The 17,647-nt window shown below is 48.7% G+C and overlaps 1 protein-coding gene across 2 annotated transcripts in view; it reads right to left on the reverse strand.

The window, feature by feature from the left end:
- Positions 1 to 17,647, reverse strand: part of LOC8036795 (transmembrane protein 245) — a 69,584-nt gene that overhangs the window by 9,736 nt on the left and 42,201 nt on the right. For both annotated transcript variants that reach the window (XM_029974288.4, XM_029974289.4), the window contains exons 8-10: positions 16,934 to 17,161; positions 10,386 to 10,508; positions 6,808 to 7,039 (exon numbers count right to left, since the gene is read on the reverse strand). In XM_029974288.4, the coding sequence (XP_029830148.2) occupies positions 6,808 to 7,039; positions 10,386 to 10,508; positions 16,934 to 17,161 (583 nt within the window). The remainder of the gene's footprint in view (positions 1 to 6,807; positions 7,040 to 10,385; positions 10,509 to 16,933; positions 17,162 to 17,647) is intronic.

Here is a 17,647-nt window from a genome sequence, read left to right on the forward strand (position 1 = left end):
ACATCACTCTGTAGCCATTATCTATTCATTGAAGCGGAACAAGGGGCATTTCCAGGAAACTATTCTTTCGACTGCGGATAGATTTGAAACGGGCGCATCACGCTTATGGGAGGAGCTCTCCTACCTTCTTGACTTGTAACCGACTATAGCACCAGCTGAACATATACATTGAGCGCAGACACATACGCGGCGCAACAAACATCGATACAACAGCACACTAACCCGATAACTACTTCTGAAATCTGCGTTTCCGCCTTTTATACTGGTCGTTCTCAAGGTATGAATTTTCTCGATGACCACCTAAGCAATAAATAATATCCCCAGCATGTTCATTATTTTCAGGAATGACCTCTGAGAGTATTTTGAAAGGCTGAGGGGATGAATCTCTTAGTAAAAAGTAAATGCTCATGCCATACTTATATGAAAGCCAATAAATCAAGCCTCCACTGTGGTTCCAGGCCAGGTGTTTTCTTTGTCTAGAATCAATCTCTGTAAAGGGGATATTCACTTATGTGGAACCACTTGCGTGTACGGCCAATGGCCTGTCGTGATAGAAGCGCAAAAGCGCGCCTCTCAGCCCTCAAGGCACCACCACCTCGAACGGATCACAGGTATCGTTCTCAGATGGTATGTACCACAAAAGAAGCCCGTCAGCGTCCAGCAAGAACGAATCCAATGCGCCAACCACATTACCAGTGGCTTCCCGACGCTGGGCGTTTCCAGCAATACCAGCTGATTGCCCGGCAGCGCGCGCCGCTTGACTCCAATGAGTCTCACTCTCTCAGGAGCCCGTCGATTACTTCTCGACAAAATGGATCGTTCTGCTGAGCTTCTCGTAGCTCTTGTTTGCTAAAGGGGATCCCCACGCCTCCAAAAGAGTTGACATAGTTCACGGTTCCGTCAGAGAGTCCCTGGGGTGCCGGTATCTTGTCGGACTGGGCTGTGCGTGGCTCGGACGCAATCACACATTTTGGCTGAGTTTCTGACGTGGAGGGGTCCGCAACGACCACAACGTTCGTGCTTCCCTTTCTGTAGCGCACCTCATAGTCGTAGCGCCGCAACGTCAAAGCCCATCTCACCAGGCGACCGGCCAGCTCTCAGAAGCGTGCGAGCCATTTCAGAGCGGCGTGGTCGGTCTCAATGATAAAGGTTGTCCCGTTAACGAACATGTCGAACTTACGGAGAGCGAACACTATGGCAAGGCACTCCCGTTCGGTCACGCTGTATCGGGTTTCGGCGAGCGTCAATGATCGGTTAGCAAAGGCGACCGGTCGGAGCGTGCCTTCGTGCTCTTGGAGCAAAACCGCACCGAGTCCCCGGTCACTCGCGTCAGTTTGTATCACGAACGGTCAGTTCAGGTGGGGCAGCTTGAGGTTGGCGGTTGACACGAGAGCATCAGCGAGGCTTCTGAAAGCAGCCTCCTGCTCAGGGCCCCAGCTCCACTTCGCAGACTTCCTCAACAAACGGGTTAAGGGGCCCTGGAGAGCCACGCAACCAGAGGTAAACTGACGACAGAAGTTTATCATTCCGAGGTAGCGACAGAGGGCTAACATCCGTCGGCGACGGATACTTCTGTATAGCCTGGAGTTTTTCGGGGCACGGAGAGACGCCGCCACGGTCGATCGTGAAACCGAGCAAAGAGATACGGGTCTTGGCGATTTGGGCCTTTCTCGGACCAAGGGTCATTCTGGCAGCCCTTAGTCTTTCAAGAACATCCTCCAAATGACGCAGGTGATTGAATGTACAGTGTCACACTGTACATTCGAACCGCGGGATGGGTTCAGTTGCAAGTTCCTTGGCGGGTTGGGGCGCTCATTCTGGGCATCAGGTTGCCCGGTCTGCGCCCATCTGCGCGGCCTCCGGTCCGCGAGGTGGTCCCGATAACGCTGGTTCGCCCGCGCCTCTGTGGAGCATCTCCACAAGCCAAAGGTGTAGGGGTCGAGAGCAATATTGGAGATGTCCCTCGTGTCCGTTCCCCGTGGGTCGGCATAGGCCGCGCACACCTCGGGCTGGCGAGAGCGAGATCCGCTGCTTCCCTTCCACGCGCAGCGCAGCCCTAGGGACTCCGACGGCGGGGGCGGAGGCCGATAGGCGCGCTTTGCGAGGATATTGCCCTGGACGCGGCGGGCTTCGGCGGCAAGCTTGTCCAGAGAGCTGAACCTGCTGCCTCTTAAGTAGGCGGCGAACGTCAGGTGCACCTGCCTGATTACCCACTCCACTCTCTGTGTTCGGGGCGGCAGGGTCAGCTATTAGAAATAGCTCCTGCATTGCCCTGACATACTCGAGGAGCGATTCGTCAGGGTGCCAGGTCCGTCGCTTCAACTCTCGTCGCATCCTGCGCTCATAATTTGTGGGGAGGAATTCCTGGCGAAAAGACACCCGGAATTCGTAGAGAGTGAGCGCATGCTGGCCAGCAAGGCGAAACCAGCGGGCTGCCTGATCGGTCAGGGCGACCAGCAGAATTCGGCCCAGAATTGTCTGGTCAGACATCCCCATGGCCTGCTGGTAGTGAAGCAGGTCCTCCAGGAAGTCAGTTATGCTGACCGTGTCGTCGTACCCCTTATACTTGGGAATGGGGATTTGGACCGCTGTTCGCATGGCTCGTGGTCCTGACAAAACGGACTGCATGGCTCCGGACAGGCCCTCAATAATTCGTGATGCATCTTGCAAAAGCACATCATGACAGCTCTGCTGGCCATCTCCCGAGCAGATTGGTGTGGGCCCACGCAGCGCTGGGGACTCGTCTCGATAAAGGGAGACTCCCGAAACGCTGTTTGGCAAGCGTCTCCGAGTGTAGGCAAGTCAATGAGGTTGCCGACCGCGGTGGCTCCGGTGGGAGCTGCGTCGATATCGCGCGCGGGAAGACTCCCCCTCTGAAGGGGGGGGGGGGGGAGGAGACCATCGCGCGGAGTGCCGAGCCTTTGTGTCGCCGTGTCCAGCCGGGGAAGTAAATGAGCGGCGTGACCGTAGGGCGGTCTGCTCAACTCGGCTGCGGTGTTTCCTTCAAGCGGGGGATGCACGTCGAGAAGAGGCCACGCGGATGGGCCTCTCGCAAAAGGGAGGCCGACAAAGCGTGATCGTGCAGGAGAGCGGCTCGTACAGACACCGAGTCTCGCTGGGGCACTGGGGGAGCGCTCTGACCACAGAGTGATACGCTTACATCACCGGCGGTGTATCCCTCAGGTGGGGGAACTGTGCCGGGCATCGGCTCCACCTGGATGGGTTCTCTCGAGGGAGATGTTGTCAGGGGGCCTTCGGCTGAGGTGGGAACTTCGGAATAGAGTCCGCTAGCCAAGGTCGGCGAAAGGCGCTGGCCTCCGAGGGGAACAATGGCCTGGCCGATGCGTGGTGAGTGCGGGGCAGGAAGGGGGCTGCCCTTGCATAGCCACGTCAGCCAACGTGTCTAGAGGACTGAAGTCAGATCGTCCCATTGACATGGCATGACGAGAACGGAGCGGCCGATACGTCTACGCTAAACCACGACAGCAATTGGTGTCGTGGCCTCACGTTGGGCACCAAAATGTGGAGGTCTCAAAGGGGTGAGGGTATCCGGCAAGGAGGCCGACCACTCAACCTACCACTCCGCAGCGTATCATGCTAAGCGCTGCGGCAGGTTCGACTGTTGACTGCAACCGTTAGCCGGGACTCTCAAAAGGGAGCACAAGGACACGCCGAAGGCAAGGGATAATCGGGCAACAAGGAAGGAACAGACCTTGCCTTGTCGTGCCTTCCTGAGAGCGGGTGCGGAGTTGGGCCGTCGGGGAGCGTCGGGCCACATGTCCGAACAGTTGGATGTCCCCGCGAGCAGTCCCCTCGAGAGGGGCGCAAGGCCCCCCTTTCTCTTTCTCTCTCTCTGCTGGCAGCCTCAGCCTCGGACCCAAAAAGGTCCAACCGCCAGGAGGAGGTTTCACGTGTCCCCTCAAGGTGGGGGGGCACGGGGGGGAGGCATGCGATGCGAGGGTAAGCAGGCAAGATGGCTGCTCCGAGACACGAAACGGGACGCTCCGGCTAGCAGTTGGACAGCTCGGAGTGCTTTTCCCACGGCCATAGGGCCTAGTCAGGGAAGTGGAGCGGGCGGCTCCCACAAGTGGAGGCGATGCTTCACGGACAAAGAGATTGCTTTTCAAATAACTTGAATGCAGTCAAAATCGCGACTTGCGGTAGGTGTTAGTGTACGAAGCTACGCTGTGGTGAGCTTGCTACCGGGAGGGCAGTTTCTCCAGGAATCATAGTATATTTCAGGGGTGGCCAGGCTGACCCGGCCTAAGAGCCGCAAACAAAACCACGAAACTTCCAAGAGCCGGGAGGAGGGGGGGGGGGGGGGGCAAACTTTTGTCGAGAGCAATAAACAAAACTTTAACTACTTTCAATCTATCCGAGTCAAAAGCAGTCCAACTGTATGTAAGGTAGCAGTAGCACAAGACTACCGAACCACGAACTGTCTTTCGATTTAAAACTCGTTCCATTTCTCTTTTCGGGGAAGTGCTCGTATGACCGGGAAAGGGGGGGGGGTCTAGGGGAGAGACACGCGAGTCGCACTTTAACACGCGAAGAGCCGCATGCGGCTCGTGAGCCGCAGCTTGGCCACCTTTGGTATATTTAAACAGCAAAATAAAGGATAGCTTTTTGTTTTGACGGTTTATCCTACCACCCTCCCTTAATGCTAAAATTCCCAACTGGAAATACATACCGTAAAATTTTGTACGAACGCCCACCCAAAATGGAGAGATAAATGGTGAAAAGCATGGGGTGGGAGATCTTTGGGGATGCCACAGCAAAACTTTATCAAAAATTAATGATACACTCTGGGGCACCCGCTAGAAACGATGTGACGCGGGAACTGATACCGCAGATAGCGGACACATCTAATTCGTGTTTCACAATGCGATGAACACGCGGGAATTCGCTACGTACTTCTGTGTCAAGGGGAAGGATACCGCGGGTTGTGGACGCAGCAGATTCGTGTTTCACGGTGCGAAGGACCCGTGAAAACCCATTGAGAACTCGCATCTCACGGGAATGGGTATTGTGGACGCAACAGATTCAAGTTTCATGGTGGAATAAACACGCGGAAACCCTCTACAGACTTGGCTATCACGAAACCGATATTGCGCGCGCAGATCGCGGACAAAAACGCGAGAATCCACAACAAACTCGCATGCCACATGAACAAATACCGCAGATCGCAGATGCAGCAGAATCACATTTAACAATGCAATATACATGTGGCAACAAATCGTGTGTTATGTGAGCCAATATCGCGCGCGGATCGCGGTGAAAAAAGCAGAAACTTGATATGAACTCACTTGTCAGACGTACCGGTACCGCAGATCGCGCTCTTTGATGCGATTCCTGTCGGACATTGTGTGACGTCTGACGGAAATGGGAGGGTGGCCGATGTATCGGAATTTTCATGTTGCAGATATTTACCAGTAAAACGGGATGGGCAATCTCTTGGGGGAAAGCGTCCTTACGGAGTTTTACGGTACTTTCCGTCATATCTCCAAACTGTTCACTCCTTTCCCCAGAGTTCAATTGCTCACGGAGGAGAAAACAGGACATCGCAGATGACAGTCACATTGGCCACTGTACGATAGGAGCTACGGTTCAGACCGCTGTCCCAACATAACCATCCGCACGTCGATCGATTGCATCGTAATCCCTCAAGCGCTCTTAAACTCTTTAATGTAAAGTGGAATGCCAACCTGCGACACCCCGCCCCCTCCGATCACGGCCCGACCAGCGGCATCAATGCCCAACAGTTTACGTCATCTCATCCTGTTGTTACACCACTGATACGTGAACACACGGTCACATCGGCGATAATTCCAGTCTTCAGTACACCAACACTGCCGTTACAACGTTGCTGCTATGTTAATGACACACAGAAATACAGAACCATGTTGATTGTCGGTTGGCACTCGGCATCGGAAAACAGAAGCAAACCTGCCTGTCTCAGATGCAGTTTCTGCGGTTTCCATACGTCCTCAATGTCGAAACGTTGTTCCGCAATCCGAGGCGGCCATCTTAGTCCAGTGTATGTAGTGCTGCTGGTGCTGCTCCAGTACCTCGTTGTTTTTAACAGCTTCGTTTGCTCGTTTGATAAAATTAGTGGTAAAAATGTCAATGCCACTGAAATGTTGTGCAAGTTTGGATTGGGAGACGGAATTACAGGTGGCCTTCACTGCCTCTGAAGCTCAATCAACTCAACAAGAGTTACTAAACAACATGCGTGACATGCTCACAAAACGAAAGCAGTTGAGGCGGGAGGGCAGAAACTGTCTCCCGTCTGCCTGGAGAAGGAGAAAAACGTCTGGAAGACTGCTACCTTTTTCCTCCTGCTGCTGCTACCACTGCTAACTTTTTTTCTTAGAGTGCATGAATATTGCAGTTCATTTCAAAGCGAATTTCGAATAGCGTATTATTCAAACATTAGCGCAACATAAAAACACATCCGCACACATCTGGAGCGCAGAAAAGAAATAATTCACACATTGATTAAAAATTTCTTTTTTCCGTTATTTCTTCTATATTCTGGGGCAGCTAGTTCCACTCAATATTGCAGACTGTAATGGGGAGTTGCAAAAGTGATTAGTGTGACTGTTTGAACCGTGCGAGGACGATTGCGTCCGGAAAACTTGTGACTAGAAAGAAGTAAAAACCGGGTTTTGAGAAAGACAATGCGTGCCAAATGTGCCGGCAGGGCCACCGCTACAAAAATATGGATGCGGTTTCAAACACATTCTGTCGTATGGCGTCCACAGGAGCTTCCGCAACCGAAGCGACGTTGCCGAATTGCGAGCTCACCCGTAGGGATGTAGACCATCTTGACCTCGAAGAGGGTGTGTATGAGCCAGGTATAAAGGCCGTAGAAGGCGGCCATCTTGAAGGAGGCGGCAAAGACCCCGGCAACGGCCTCCTCGACGGCCTCGCCCAGCCTCGAGGCTGAGCCAGGCAGCATGCTGGCAAACAGGTCCAGGGGCTTGTAGCGCTCCCCGCTCGCTCGCAGCAGGTAGAACAGCGCCGTCAGGAACACCACCTGGTGGACAGGGCATGCTTTATGTGGCACCATCGTGACACGATTGCCAACTTTGAATAGCATTCTTAACAAAGCTAGCTCTGATTTAGCCTCAGAAATAGTGAGTTAAGTGTGCCAAGCTCGACCTACACGAATGCAGAGAGCAAGTTGTTTGCTTCTTGCGCGGGAGTTGCGGTGACGTCAGAAAGACGCCGAGCTGATTGACTTTGATTGATAGTGGATGCTAGATGCCTTGAGGTCTACCCACTATTTTCTTTCATTCCGCCAATCAGAGCTCAGCATTTTGACTTCATCGCAACACCTATGCAGGAAGCAGACAAGCCAAGAAAGGCAATACTTCATATAAGGTGGTGAGCCCCATCGCCATCATGGCTGTTTGTTGACATTTGCCTCTTTTGGTATCCGTATCACGCCGATTCTCTCGCGTCTACGGTCTCATATCTGCTGTTCTAAGATGGAAGAACAAAAATATTCGACTAGGAGGCATTATTTAAACGAAAGGCCATCACGCTGGAGTGAAAAGATAACAACGGAGCAGCGCGGCGTAGTCTCGCAATCCCAGCGACCAGACAAAGTTGTTTCAAAGGGCACCCTCCCAGTGGAGACGGTTGCACACTTGTACAAGCGCAAGAAGTGCGGCACCTAAAACGCTTTAGATGAAATCAAGGGTTATCTCTCTGGACAACAGCGACTAGTGTACAATATTTATTTTTGTATTGGCGCGCGTTTCACAAAATCCGTTCTATAAGGTATGTGTTCAACCTTCATTGTTTTACCTGTGTGGTAGAATCGGCAGCAATTTACTTTTTGAATACTGTAAACGACTTATTTCACGATTCAGGTCAAAGCTGAAGTTTTTGGAATAATTTGCTGTTTCTAATTTTTGCGACGCGGTGGGATCTCAATATAGATTCCAAAGTGTTTGCATTTTACCAAAATTGTTTGTGGGACCTATTTTTCGCGAATTGTAGGTGATTCGCAAAAATTCAGTCCTCGCAAAAATTAAGTCGTTTCCAGTATCTGGGAGCTAAATCTGACTGCGCGTTAGATTTGGCTGCGCATTAGAATCGTGTAAACATGATATTTTGCCTGCTACAGAACCTGCTACAAAAAGTCAAATGCCGCTTCCATCGCTGCTTAGGGAATCAAACTCAAATCTTGCGGTGGTGCGTGTTGCCGCAGTGGAAGTTGGCCAGCTGCCAAGAGCATTTGGGACAACAAAAAAGAAAATGGAAGAGGCAGCACAGAGGATGCCGAGATGCTGGAGACGCTTCGAAAAGACTTTGCCAGGAGCGAAAAACTGCAGAAACGAAAAGAAAGAAAACATTTGCCGCACTGCGTTAATGCACGGTACAGTCGCAATGACAGCTGCGTCACGGCCAAGTTGGTGGGCATTGGCATTGCGTTCACGCACTGTGGTGACCCAAGGCGTTCGGAACAAACTAGACATCTGAGAAGATAAGGGTGGCTGCGAGGTCAAAGAATGTTACCTTCGGCCGACGTTTTGATGTATGTGTAGCTTTTGTTAGTTCAAAATGATTCATTGTAGTTTTTTTTTGTTTTTTTTTAAACATTGTTGTGGCTGCTAAGTCAAGACGTGTCCCCTTGGTGCCTTTGTTTTGGAGTGTTTTTTATGGTGACGATTTTGGGATCAGGATGTATAAAAGGAGGGACAAACGAATAAAGTGGTTAGCTGTGTTTGAGACGTCGTCGTGTTTCTTCCACCCAGTCTCAGGTGGTCTAAAAAAATGGTAAACTTACACCAGCTTGCCTGCGCCCTAACTGTTTTTTCATTAGACATCTGACCATTTTGTTCCCATTGCTTTCGTTTCTTTTTGGTATGGGGTACATGTCTTGCCTCCACCCTAGAATGCGATACAAACGGGTGTTCTGCACGTGTGAACATCACATTCACTAACCCAGTACAAGGTGCTATTCGGAGTCTGCCTGTCATATTTTACCGTAGCCAGGTCCAGAATTTGTAAAATGGAAAGAGGTCATGGGCTTTCCGTATAAAACATTTAGCGACCTCAGTTTTCTTTCATCCTCTCTCTCTGTTTAGTGTGCTCTTTTCTCGCGGAACGTAGGTTACCCTTAACTTCCTCAGAATGGCCGTTTCTCTTCGGAAAAATTAGGCTTACTGAATGTGTTATCTTTTGCGGGAACAGTACGGGTATTTGGTTTAAGAATTTTCAGTTACTAGAGATTATCCTCAACCAACATACGATGCGGGCAATATTATCTCTCGTGTTCCCTCGTGAAGATAATATTTCTCTTTGCTGCAACAAAATTGGGTGTGCAGGATCAAATGTGGGGTTTTTTATGTGCAAACCGACGAAGGGATTCGGGCACGTCCCAGCAGAGGACTCGGGATTAGAAATTTGGACCACCCGGGCACCTCTTGACGTGGAACCAAAATTTCAGTAGCACGCCTTCTCCGCAATAATCCTGTTCGATTGCGGGCACCTTAACCGGGATTCAAACCTGCCGTCTGGGGTGACTGCAGAGGAGTATCGATACCACACACGGGGAAAGGTAACAGCCGGTTTTTCCCACCTCATTCCCTACATGCTCCGATGCTAACTAAAGAACCGGAACAGGAGCGGCAGGTGTGGACATGCCAAGGTCAAGTCTAATTGCAGCTGGATTATGAAACTGGTTCTAAGTGGATCCAGCCGAGACCAGTCCCATAATCCGGCTACAAGTGGACTGACCTGGGCACAAACTTTCAATCTACCAAACCAAGGTGTCGAGCCGGATGCTGCTGCACAACTAATAACCAGGGTTGCATGTTCTCGGTATACCATAAACACCAAAAATTAACCCGCCAGGTGGTTTTCTCCAAATGGTTGAAAAACCGATAAACCCCACATATAAACTGTACATGAAAAAAAAAAAAAAAAGAAGAATGCCAGCTTTATGGGAAGAGATCTTCTACCCTACTTATTTTTCTCTCGTTGACTAGGAACACAGCCACACTGAACAGTCCCTGGGGTTGCTCCTTTCTATCAAACCCATATTCCTTACCCTATTCCCTTCTCTTACTTTTACCAGCATTACTGGAGAAAATATTATAATTTATAAATTATAGTCTCTTTTCCAGTAATCATACAGTTGCTTCACAACACAAGCCCAATAAACAGATTTCTCTCCAGCAATGAAATTAGACATTGAAAAACACAGATTCAAGAAAGAAAAATAAACAGCGATAAACAACCTCCAAATTTGAAGAAAAAATTGTACAGAAAACATGGAACCCTAGTAACAATAAATCTTGCCACGAGTTAGGACTTTTACGCTGGCAAAGCTATTGCATGGGTGCATATACTAATGAAAGGGCACCCACAAAGTTGAGGACGAAGTTGAGGACTGCGGTGCCGCCACCAAAGAGCACCGACAGGGTGGTGGTGAGGACACTGAGCACCACGCTGATGTTCCCCTTCAGCACATTCCAGATGGACTCAAACACCTGCAAAGGAGACACCCAGGGTTGATCTGTTGTTAAGCATTAGCATTTGTTAAAATTCATTTAAAAAGTCCATTTAGGCTCATATCGATGCCACTTTTAAAGGCACAGGTCAGAGCAAGTTTGCACAAGCCCCAGAACTCAGTTTATGGTAGCTTTTTCACGTGTTCGAACTCGCGAGCTTGGACTGACAGTTGGTACTACAGTTTTTTTTTTTAATGTTCGACATGTTTCTTAACCCTTTGAGTGCCGAGATTTTTTCCCGCACCAAGAGCCGCAATATATAACGGAAAGACAATTTTACATTTCTTTAAATTATAAATTTGATGACCAAGTTTAGCCTATACTTTATAAAACCCTTGGCAAAGTGAAGCGGTGTTTCAATGTGAAGAGATCATCTTCTATGGATGAAAAACGAGGAATTCAAAATACTTTGTTCCAGCAGAAATTTTGATGAAGCGGCATTTGCTTTAGCAGGATTCAACCTCAAATTCCCGTGGTGCTTCGACGACATAGTGTGCGGACAAAAGAAACATGGCAACGACGGTTAAGGGGCACCCCCCCCCCCCCCCCCCCCCGCTTCGTAAGTGCAATTCTTAGCCAACAGATGGTGATGGGACCGCCTTCCACGCTTGTACATCAACGTAGTAAATCGTGTGTGGTGGCACTTTTATACAGTGTGGTATTTTTCTAAATCCTGAAATTGGAATCGCTAGTCTTTCACTTGTTTCTCTCTGCGCAAGCTTTCTGAGGAACGTGCCTCAGCTGCACCAGTTTCCGTGCAAAGGGACAAGCTGCCTACGCTATGAGCTCGTGTCTCCAGCAAATGGGGTCAGAACAAAACGCGAAAATCGTCATAAGTGCTAATGGCGAGTCACAGTCTAGACAAAACAACCAATGCGTCAAAAATTTCAAGAATTATGCGATTGCCGGTGTGCGATTAGCACCCCCGAGGATATTGGAGGCCAATTTCACATATTTCAGTCCCTTCATACTTGTACGATGGGTCGGCCGTCTTGCCATCTGTGTGTTTGAGTCTTTATGAATTTACAGAAAAATGTGATATTGTGATAGACCTGGGTTTCCAATATTCCAGTTTGAGGAATTCATTACCTCGAGAATTAAAACAAAACAACTACTTCCTTTTGGTTACGTGTCTCGTTTAGGCCGCTGGGCTGCTTATTTTAACACAATACCCAAAGACTGGAAAAGACAAAAAATTACTTTAAGGTATAGATACTGAGATCGGCAAACCCCAAGTAGGACTGACACCGGAGTCTTGCGCTTAAATACACAACAAAAGTAATGCCAAAATTAAAAATTTGCTCGCAGCATTAAATGATCAGAATTAATTTTAGTATGTGTACTAAAATTCAAAGATCTTGGTTCTGCGGATATATCTATTGCACAGAGTTTAAGAATTGTAGCAGCCTTAATTTCGTGATTTGTGCGAGCAAACTATAGTCAGTGAGAGGTTAAGAGTTCAGGGGAAGCTCCTCCCACCCCTTTCCACTTTAGCAAAGCAAACGTTGGAGAGCAGGCGGCCGTCACACAAATGTTTTTGCCAAACAACGACATTTAGCTACGTGAGTGACCACGTGTGAAGTTGCGAATATTCTGCTTTGATTGTGGCGCATGTGGCCAGTAACATAGGTTTTTTTTGCAATCCGCAAGATAGCTCGCTCCTGGTCTCTAAGGCATGTCGCACACAAAAGAGGATGCACTGAATTGTAGCAGGACTATATAAAAAAAAGAAAATTGATAAACAAAAGGTTGTTAGTCACATGAAAACTGAAGGAATTGAATATATCCAGAAGGTAACCCTACCAAAAAACCCAGCACAACTTTTCACTATCCGGATTATGGAACTAGAAAACTATCAGGATTTTATGTGGATTTCAGGTTTTCAGAAACTACCTTTTTGTCTGCAATCTTGATTTCAGGTTTCCCAAACCAATTTCAGTTAGAATTCCACTTTTATAATCCAGGTTAGCTATACCGGGTTTTTCGGTAGGGAAACTTTGTTTCACCATACACTTTACTACCAAAGTATTTTTCACCATTAGTGTGAATGAGCAGAACCTAAAAGCGCGAGTATGCTGCCCTGAACAAGCGCATGTGCTCGGTAGAGCCAGTCAATGTACAAAGCTTGCTCTTATAGCTTTTGTTCGGCTGAAACCTAAATTGACTTCGGCGCTAAAGGTATCCTCCTTTCTCAGAAAGGAGGAATTGAAGGAGAGTTTCCTCCTTTCTGCTTGTTTGTCGGCCTTTAAGGTGAACTAGCTTCTCACTGTCTAGGCCTCAATACAAATGATTTGTCTATTAAGAGTGGACAACGTTAGAAGGGTGGTTTCCCCTTAAACTTGTTATGTATCAATCCACACTACGCCACTTCCGAAACCGTTCTCATCACCTGCGGCCAGTCCCGCGTACGCTCGCTCTTCACTCCCGCTTCTTCCTCTTTACTCTCGTTCCCCTGCGCACCCGCGGGACGGGCCCAATCGGTGCCGCGCTATCCCTCACAATGCTATTGCATTTAAATCACAATTTTAATAACTCCACAGTTCCCTGTTTTCTTAAATTAAGCGTGCCTATGTTTTTTTGTTTTCTTTTCGTTAACGAGCCGATTTAGTTATATAATATTTTTCCAGAAGTCCGACAACTATACACTGCTTTAAGATAAGTAAGAACTGCCTAATCGAATGTTTTAGACAAAAAGAGCACGAGCACACACACACACTAAAAATGCAATGTCACGGCACATTCAAATTAGTCTTTAGTTTTTTAGACAGCAGGAGTTTCGTACGACGAGATTGTTACCCGCTGTAAGTGAGACTGTAGATGAGACTGTAGCAGTCTCCTATACCCCGTAGATGAAACTGCTAGCCTGAAGTTGCGTATTGCTATTGCATGCATCATGCGGTCGTGGTACACGACTGCACGAGGGTTCCAAATAGGGTAGGTCGAACCCTAGCAAGCACACTTGTACTCTGAACTTGGAGAACCATTCTGTCGCTTCAACAGAGATTTAAGTCCGCGGCGGCGGTTTCAAAGCACACCTTGGAGCCAATATGTCGGTGCAGTGGTGCACATTAGGGGCCGTCGGCGCAGTGTGGTTCTGCGGCGGCTAAAACAAAAGGCGCAACCAGAGTCCTGTTTATGCTACTTTAAATTTTCCTGCCCCCCTCCCAAAACGGAGTTCTGGATCCGCCCCTGCCCCCATTGCACTTGGTTCAGCCAGTCGACGATCGCACAAGCACATAAAGAGAACCAACTGCATGACCTCGTGCTCTTGGCACACCTTCAGGGGCTTCATCAGTCGGTAACGTTGACTGTGCTCTGAACTAAGGTAAAGCGAAGCAAATATTCAAAGCTTAAGGTTTTATGAGCCAAACCAACAAAGGTCATCTGACAAACCCCAGCGAAAAAATCGTGGCTTAGTTGCACGTCAAGACCAACTGAAGGCCTTTTGATGTGCAACCGAAACCTCGGTTTGGACTCCGTCTTATCTCGGGCACCTCGGCCAGCATTCGAATCCTCCAAACGGGGATATATAGACCGGCAAGTTGGCACAGAGCCACTGAGATGTTTTAATGCATAGCATTTTGTTTTAATATCATGGCCAGTTAAAAGCCATTGAGGTGACCATAAAACAAAATATGGTTGAACCGTTCCGACAAGCCATAGTGTGAATGCGAAAATTATTTTTCAGTCGATAAAAATATTTAATAGTTTTGGACGTTGCGGAATCGCAACTGCTGGAATCTCTTTCGTGGTGCCCATTTCATTTCGATCGTGCCTGGCGGCTCTGGCACCTGGCACGTATATCGATGCACAGTGGAACGCATGCAAAAGCAGCTGTGGTGTACCCTCTTGTTGTTTTAACATCTCTGGCTCGCTCACTGCGGACATCCAGGCACCCGACACATCTGGCGCTTTTTCTGTCTTTCACCTGGCGTTCCAAGCGGCACACGCCGGCAAATGCACCTCAAGGTATTCCTGAAGATGTGTCACCATCTGTATATGATAATAAGAAACTGCAACTTGTTGTAAATGAACTGGAAAAGTTTCAGGTCTAATACTCAACTTCACGTGTAATATGTCCTTACGGAAGTTCTGGACAATGTAATATCGAAGGATGCTTCCTACTTCAAGGTCTCGTAAATTTCATTATTTGACGCGATTCCGTTTTATAGCAGGATGAAACCACACCATTTTAAAGTTTGTTTTTTTATTTTAAAATATACATTCTCCGTAGAATTTGTTGCTTACTTCTTTAATTTGTTATATCCAACCGACTGTTCACATAAATTTTCATAGATGTAGGGACGTTACAGTATAGACCACCTACAACGTAACCGCTTATAGTGCAGGACCGGGTATAACGCGGTTTTTTTAAACCACCGGTTCGCCTCCCATAGAACTCCATGTAATTACATACCGCTTAAAATGCAGGCGAGCGAAGGGAAATACCGGTTATAGTGCGGTTTCTGGCACAGCCCGCCGACCGCGCCGCCGACCGCGCTGACGACCGGAGCAGCGAGCACGCTTCCCTGTGCGACACTAGATTACGGCGTTGACGCTGACGGCGCGAGCGGCAAGCGGCACTTGCGGGGCAAGGAGGTTGCTCGAAAAAGCGGGGAGAAGCGAAGAGAGAGGCTTCAGTTGCCATAGCGACGGAGAGATGCATGCACGTGTCGTTCACGTGCGTGCGTCCCTCCGCTGCATTGGAAACAAACAACCACAACGACAGACCAATCGCAGGTCGAGGAGAAATGTTCACGCGCGTTGCATGCCGGTCGCAGGCCGGCTGCTTCTATCCGCAAACATGGCGTCGGTTGTGATCGTCGGCGTAGATGGCGTTCATCTCATCGTTCCGCGTAAAAGAGCTATCCTTGACTGAATTTTCGTTGTGTGTCGCTATGATAACCCAGCACGTACTAGAAGGGAAGATCCACCCACTCGTGCGGCGATCACGTGGCGGCGCTCTCAAGACGGCAAAAACGCCCGTATCGTAGTGTTTGTTTACTTCGACTACAGTGGTGATTTCTAAGCTGTGTCCTTGAACATCGCCCGGATTTCTTATTTGGTGCATTTCATGGGTGTGCTCAAGTTGAAGGTATTACTGGCGCGTACCGTATGAAGAATGCAAATTTTCACGCGTTTTCATCTTCGGAGAAAAGTGATTAGGGTCAGCAATCCTGAACGCTCTCAACGTCCGTCCGCAACCCGCGACGCCGTTAAAAGGCTGCGCCAGGCAAAAGCCGCTCATTTTTTTCAAAATGTGTGACACACTTGAGAGAGAACTGTACTAGTCTGGTAAAATAAAGACTTTCCTCAAACTAAGCTTTATTTTTCATCAAACATACAATAAATTCTTTTACAAAGGTAAGTTGTCTGATGGCATTTATTTTGGCCTGAAAAACTGATGTTTTGGTTATAGCGCGGTACCGCTTATAGTGCGGATTTTCGCGACTCCCGCGACATACGTTATATGCGGTCTACACTATTACTCGAGAAAAAATTGTTCAATATTATAGTGTAATCTATTAAAAGCTAAATAATAAAATAGCAATTAAAAATAATCGTAATATAGAGACTTAAAGTATAGTTAAAGAATAGCTCTTTAACCCCCAAATTATTTCCAAAAAAATGCACCAAATTTCCCCAATTTTTTTTATATCTTTCCAATTATGAGAATGTTTTACTCGATTGGTTTCTATTTGGAATTGCCACAAACATTTTTAAAGGAAAATATGCTCTTATGGGCAGCCTTCCGTCAATGCATGCAAGAGTAATGGAGTACAATGTACTGAAACGTGCCATATTTATCTGAACCGACGCCGCAACAATCAGTGAAAGGTGTAGGCATTGCTTCGTACTGGTGGCGGGTTTCAGGCGTTTATGCACTGCCAGTAAGGGTACTACCTAGTACGTCATCATGGTCGCTGTCACTCTCGTCGTCGTCTGAAGCCGTATCGTGATCACAAGCAATGTTAGACTCACTTTGGGGACAAATTTGAGGTCTTCATCATTGCTGCTATCTGAAGTACTCCAAGCAACAGCTCTTTTTCTGGAGACATCGCCGCCACTGGCATTCCTTATACGTGCGGCCATTTTAAATCACCGTTGCCAGGCCACTGACCATTGTCAGGCAAAACACACGGCAAAAGTGCAAAACATTTTTTTTTTTCTGGGCTTTTACTACCTACGGCTCTCTGTTGTTGAAAATAGAAACCGAAACCAATTACCGGCCATAACTTGGTGATGTCGGTACAAACTCCAATGACGAGCATAGCTCAGGCCTGGGGTTAAAGGGTTAATTTAACATTGACTGTAAAACAGATAGGAAGAAAGTTGTAAACCGTCAAGAAAGAAGCAATTCACGGTGGGGTTGAAACGGGAGCCAGCGAGGGGACGCCACTGACCGACATGAAGGTGCCAATGTTGTCCCGCACGAAGCTGGTGAGCAGGGAGAAGTCGAGGTTGCGCAGGGCGTCCCCAAAGGTGTCCCAGGAGGGGCCGTGGGGCAGGGCCGGGTCCACGCTGGCGTTGCGGGCCACCCACAGGTGGTAAGCCCGGTCCCACAGCTCCAGCATCTGGCGCTCCACCTCCGCCGCATGCGCCTCGTCCGCGTCGTCCAGCACCCGTCGCACCTGTCCAGGAAGCTCGGCTCAGCCCACTCCCGTCGGCTCCCGGGAGCCTCCCTTAACCAAGGACGTTCCAACACCCCAGGACTCAGAACGACGCCGTGCTCGGAGACGCCGGAAAAAAACTAAATCCCAGGTCATGGACGCGGACTTGTCGTCTGCTCGCCGCTCGGTAGTCTGCATTAACTAAGGCTACTCCTACTTTGTGCCTGTGGTCTGCTTTGTCTGCTTGCTGTCACAGCTGGTTTTCCATACAGTAGGCGCATAAAAAGAAGTTTCGACACGCACGTGCATTCTCATCACGACGGAAGGCAACAAACGAGTGCTGGAAGGGCTTCTGCGGCTTTCTGCCTATCTTGGCATTCGTGTGTATGACACCTGATCTGTGCGCTTTCCAAAGCTGTGCTGCGACAGCTCGGTCTAAATGACGCTCCCGGCGCGATGTCTAGAGTGTCTGCTACGGACCCACTTCCTACTCGTCAGGCAAGTGTT

Source organism: Ixodes scapularis, unplaced genomic scaffold (genome assembly GCF_016920785.2).
Source record: "Ixodes scapularis isolate PalLabHiFi unplaced genomic scaffold, ASM1692078v2 PGA_scaffold0__279_contigs__length_252992795, whole genome shotgun sequence".
Taxonomy (NCBI): Eukaryota; Metazoa; Arthropoda; class Arachnida; order Ixodida; family Ixodidae; genus Ixodes; species Ixodes scapularis.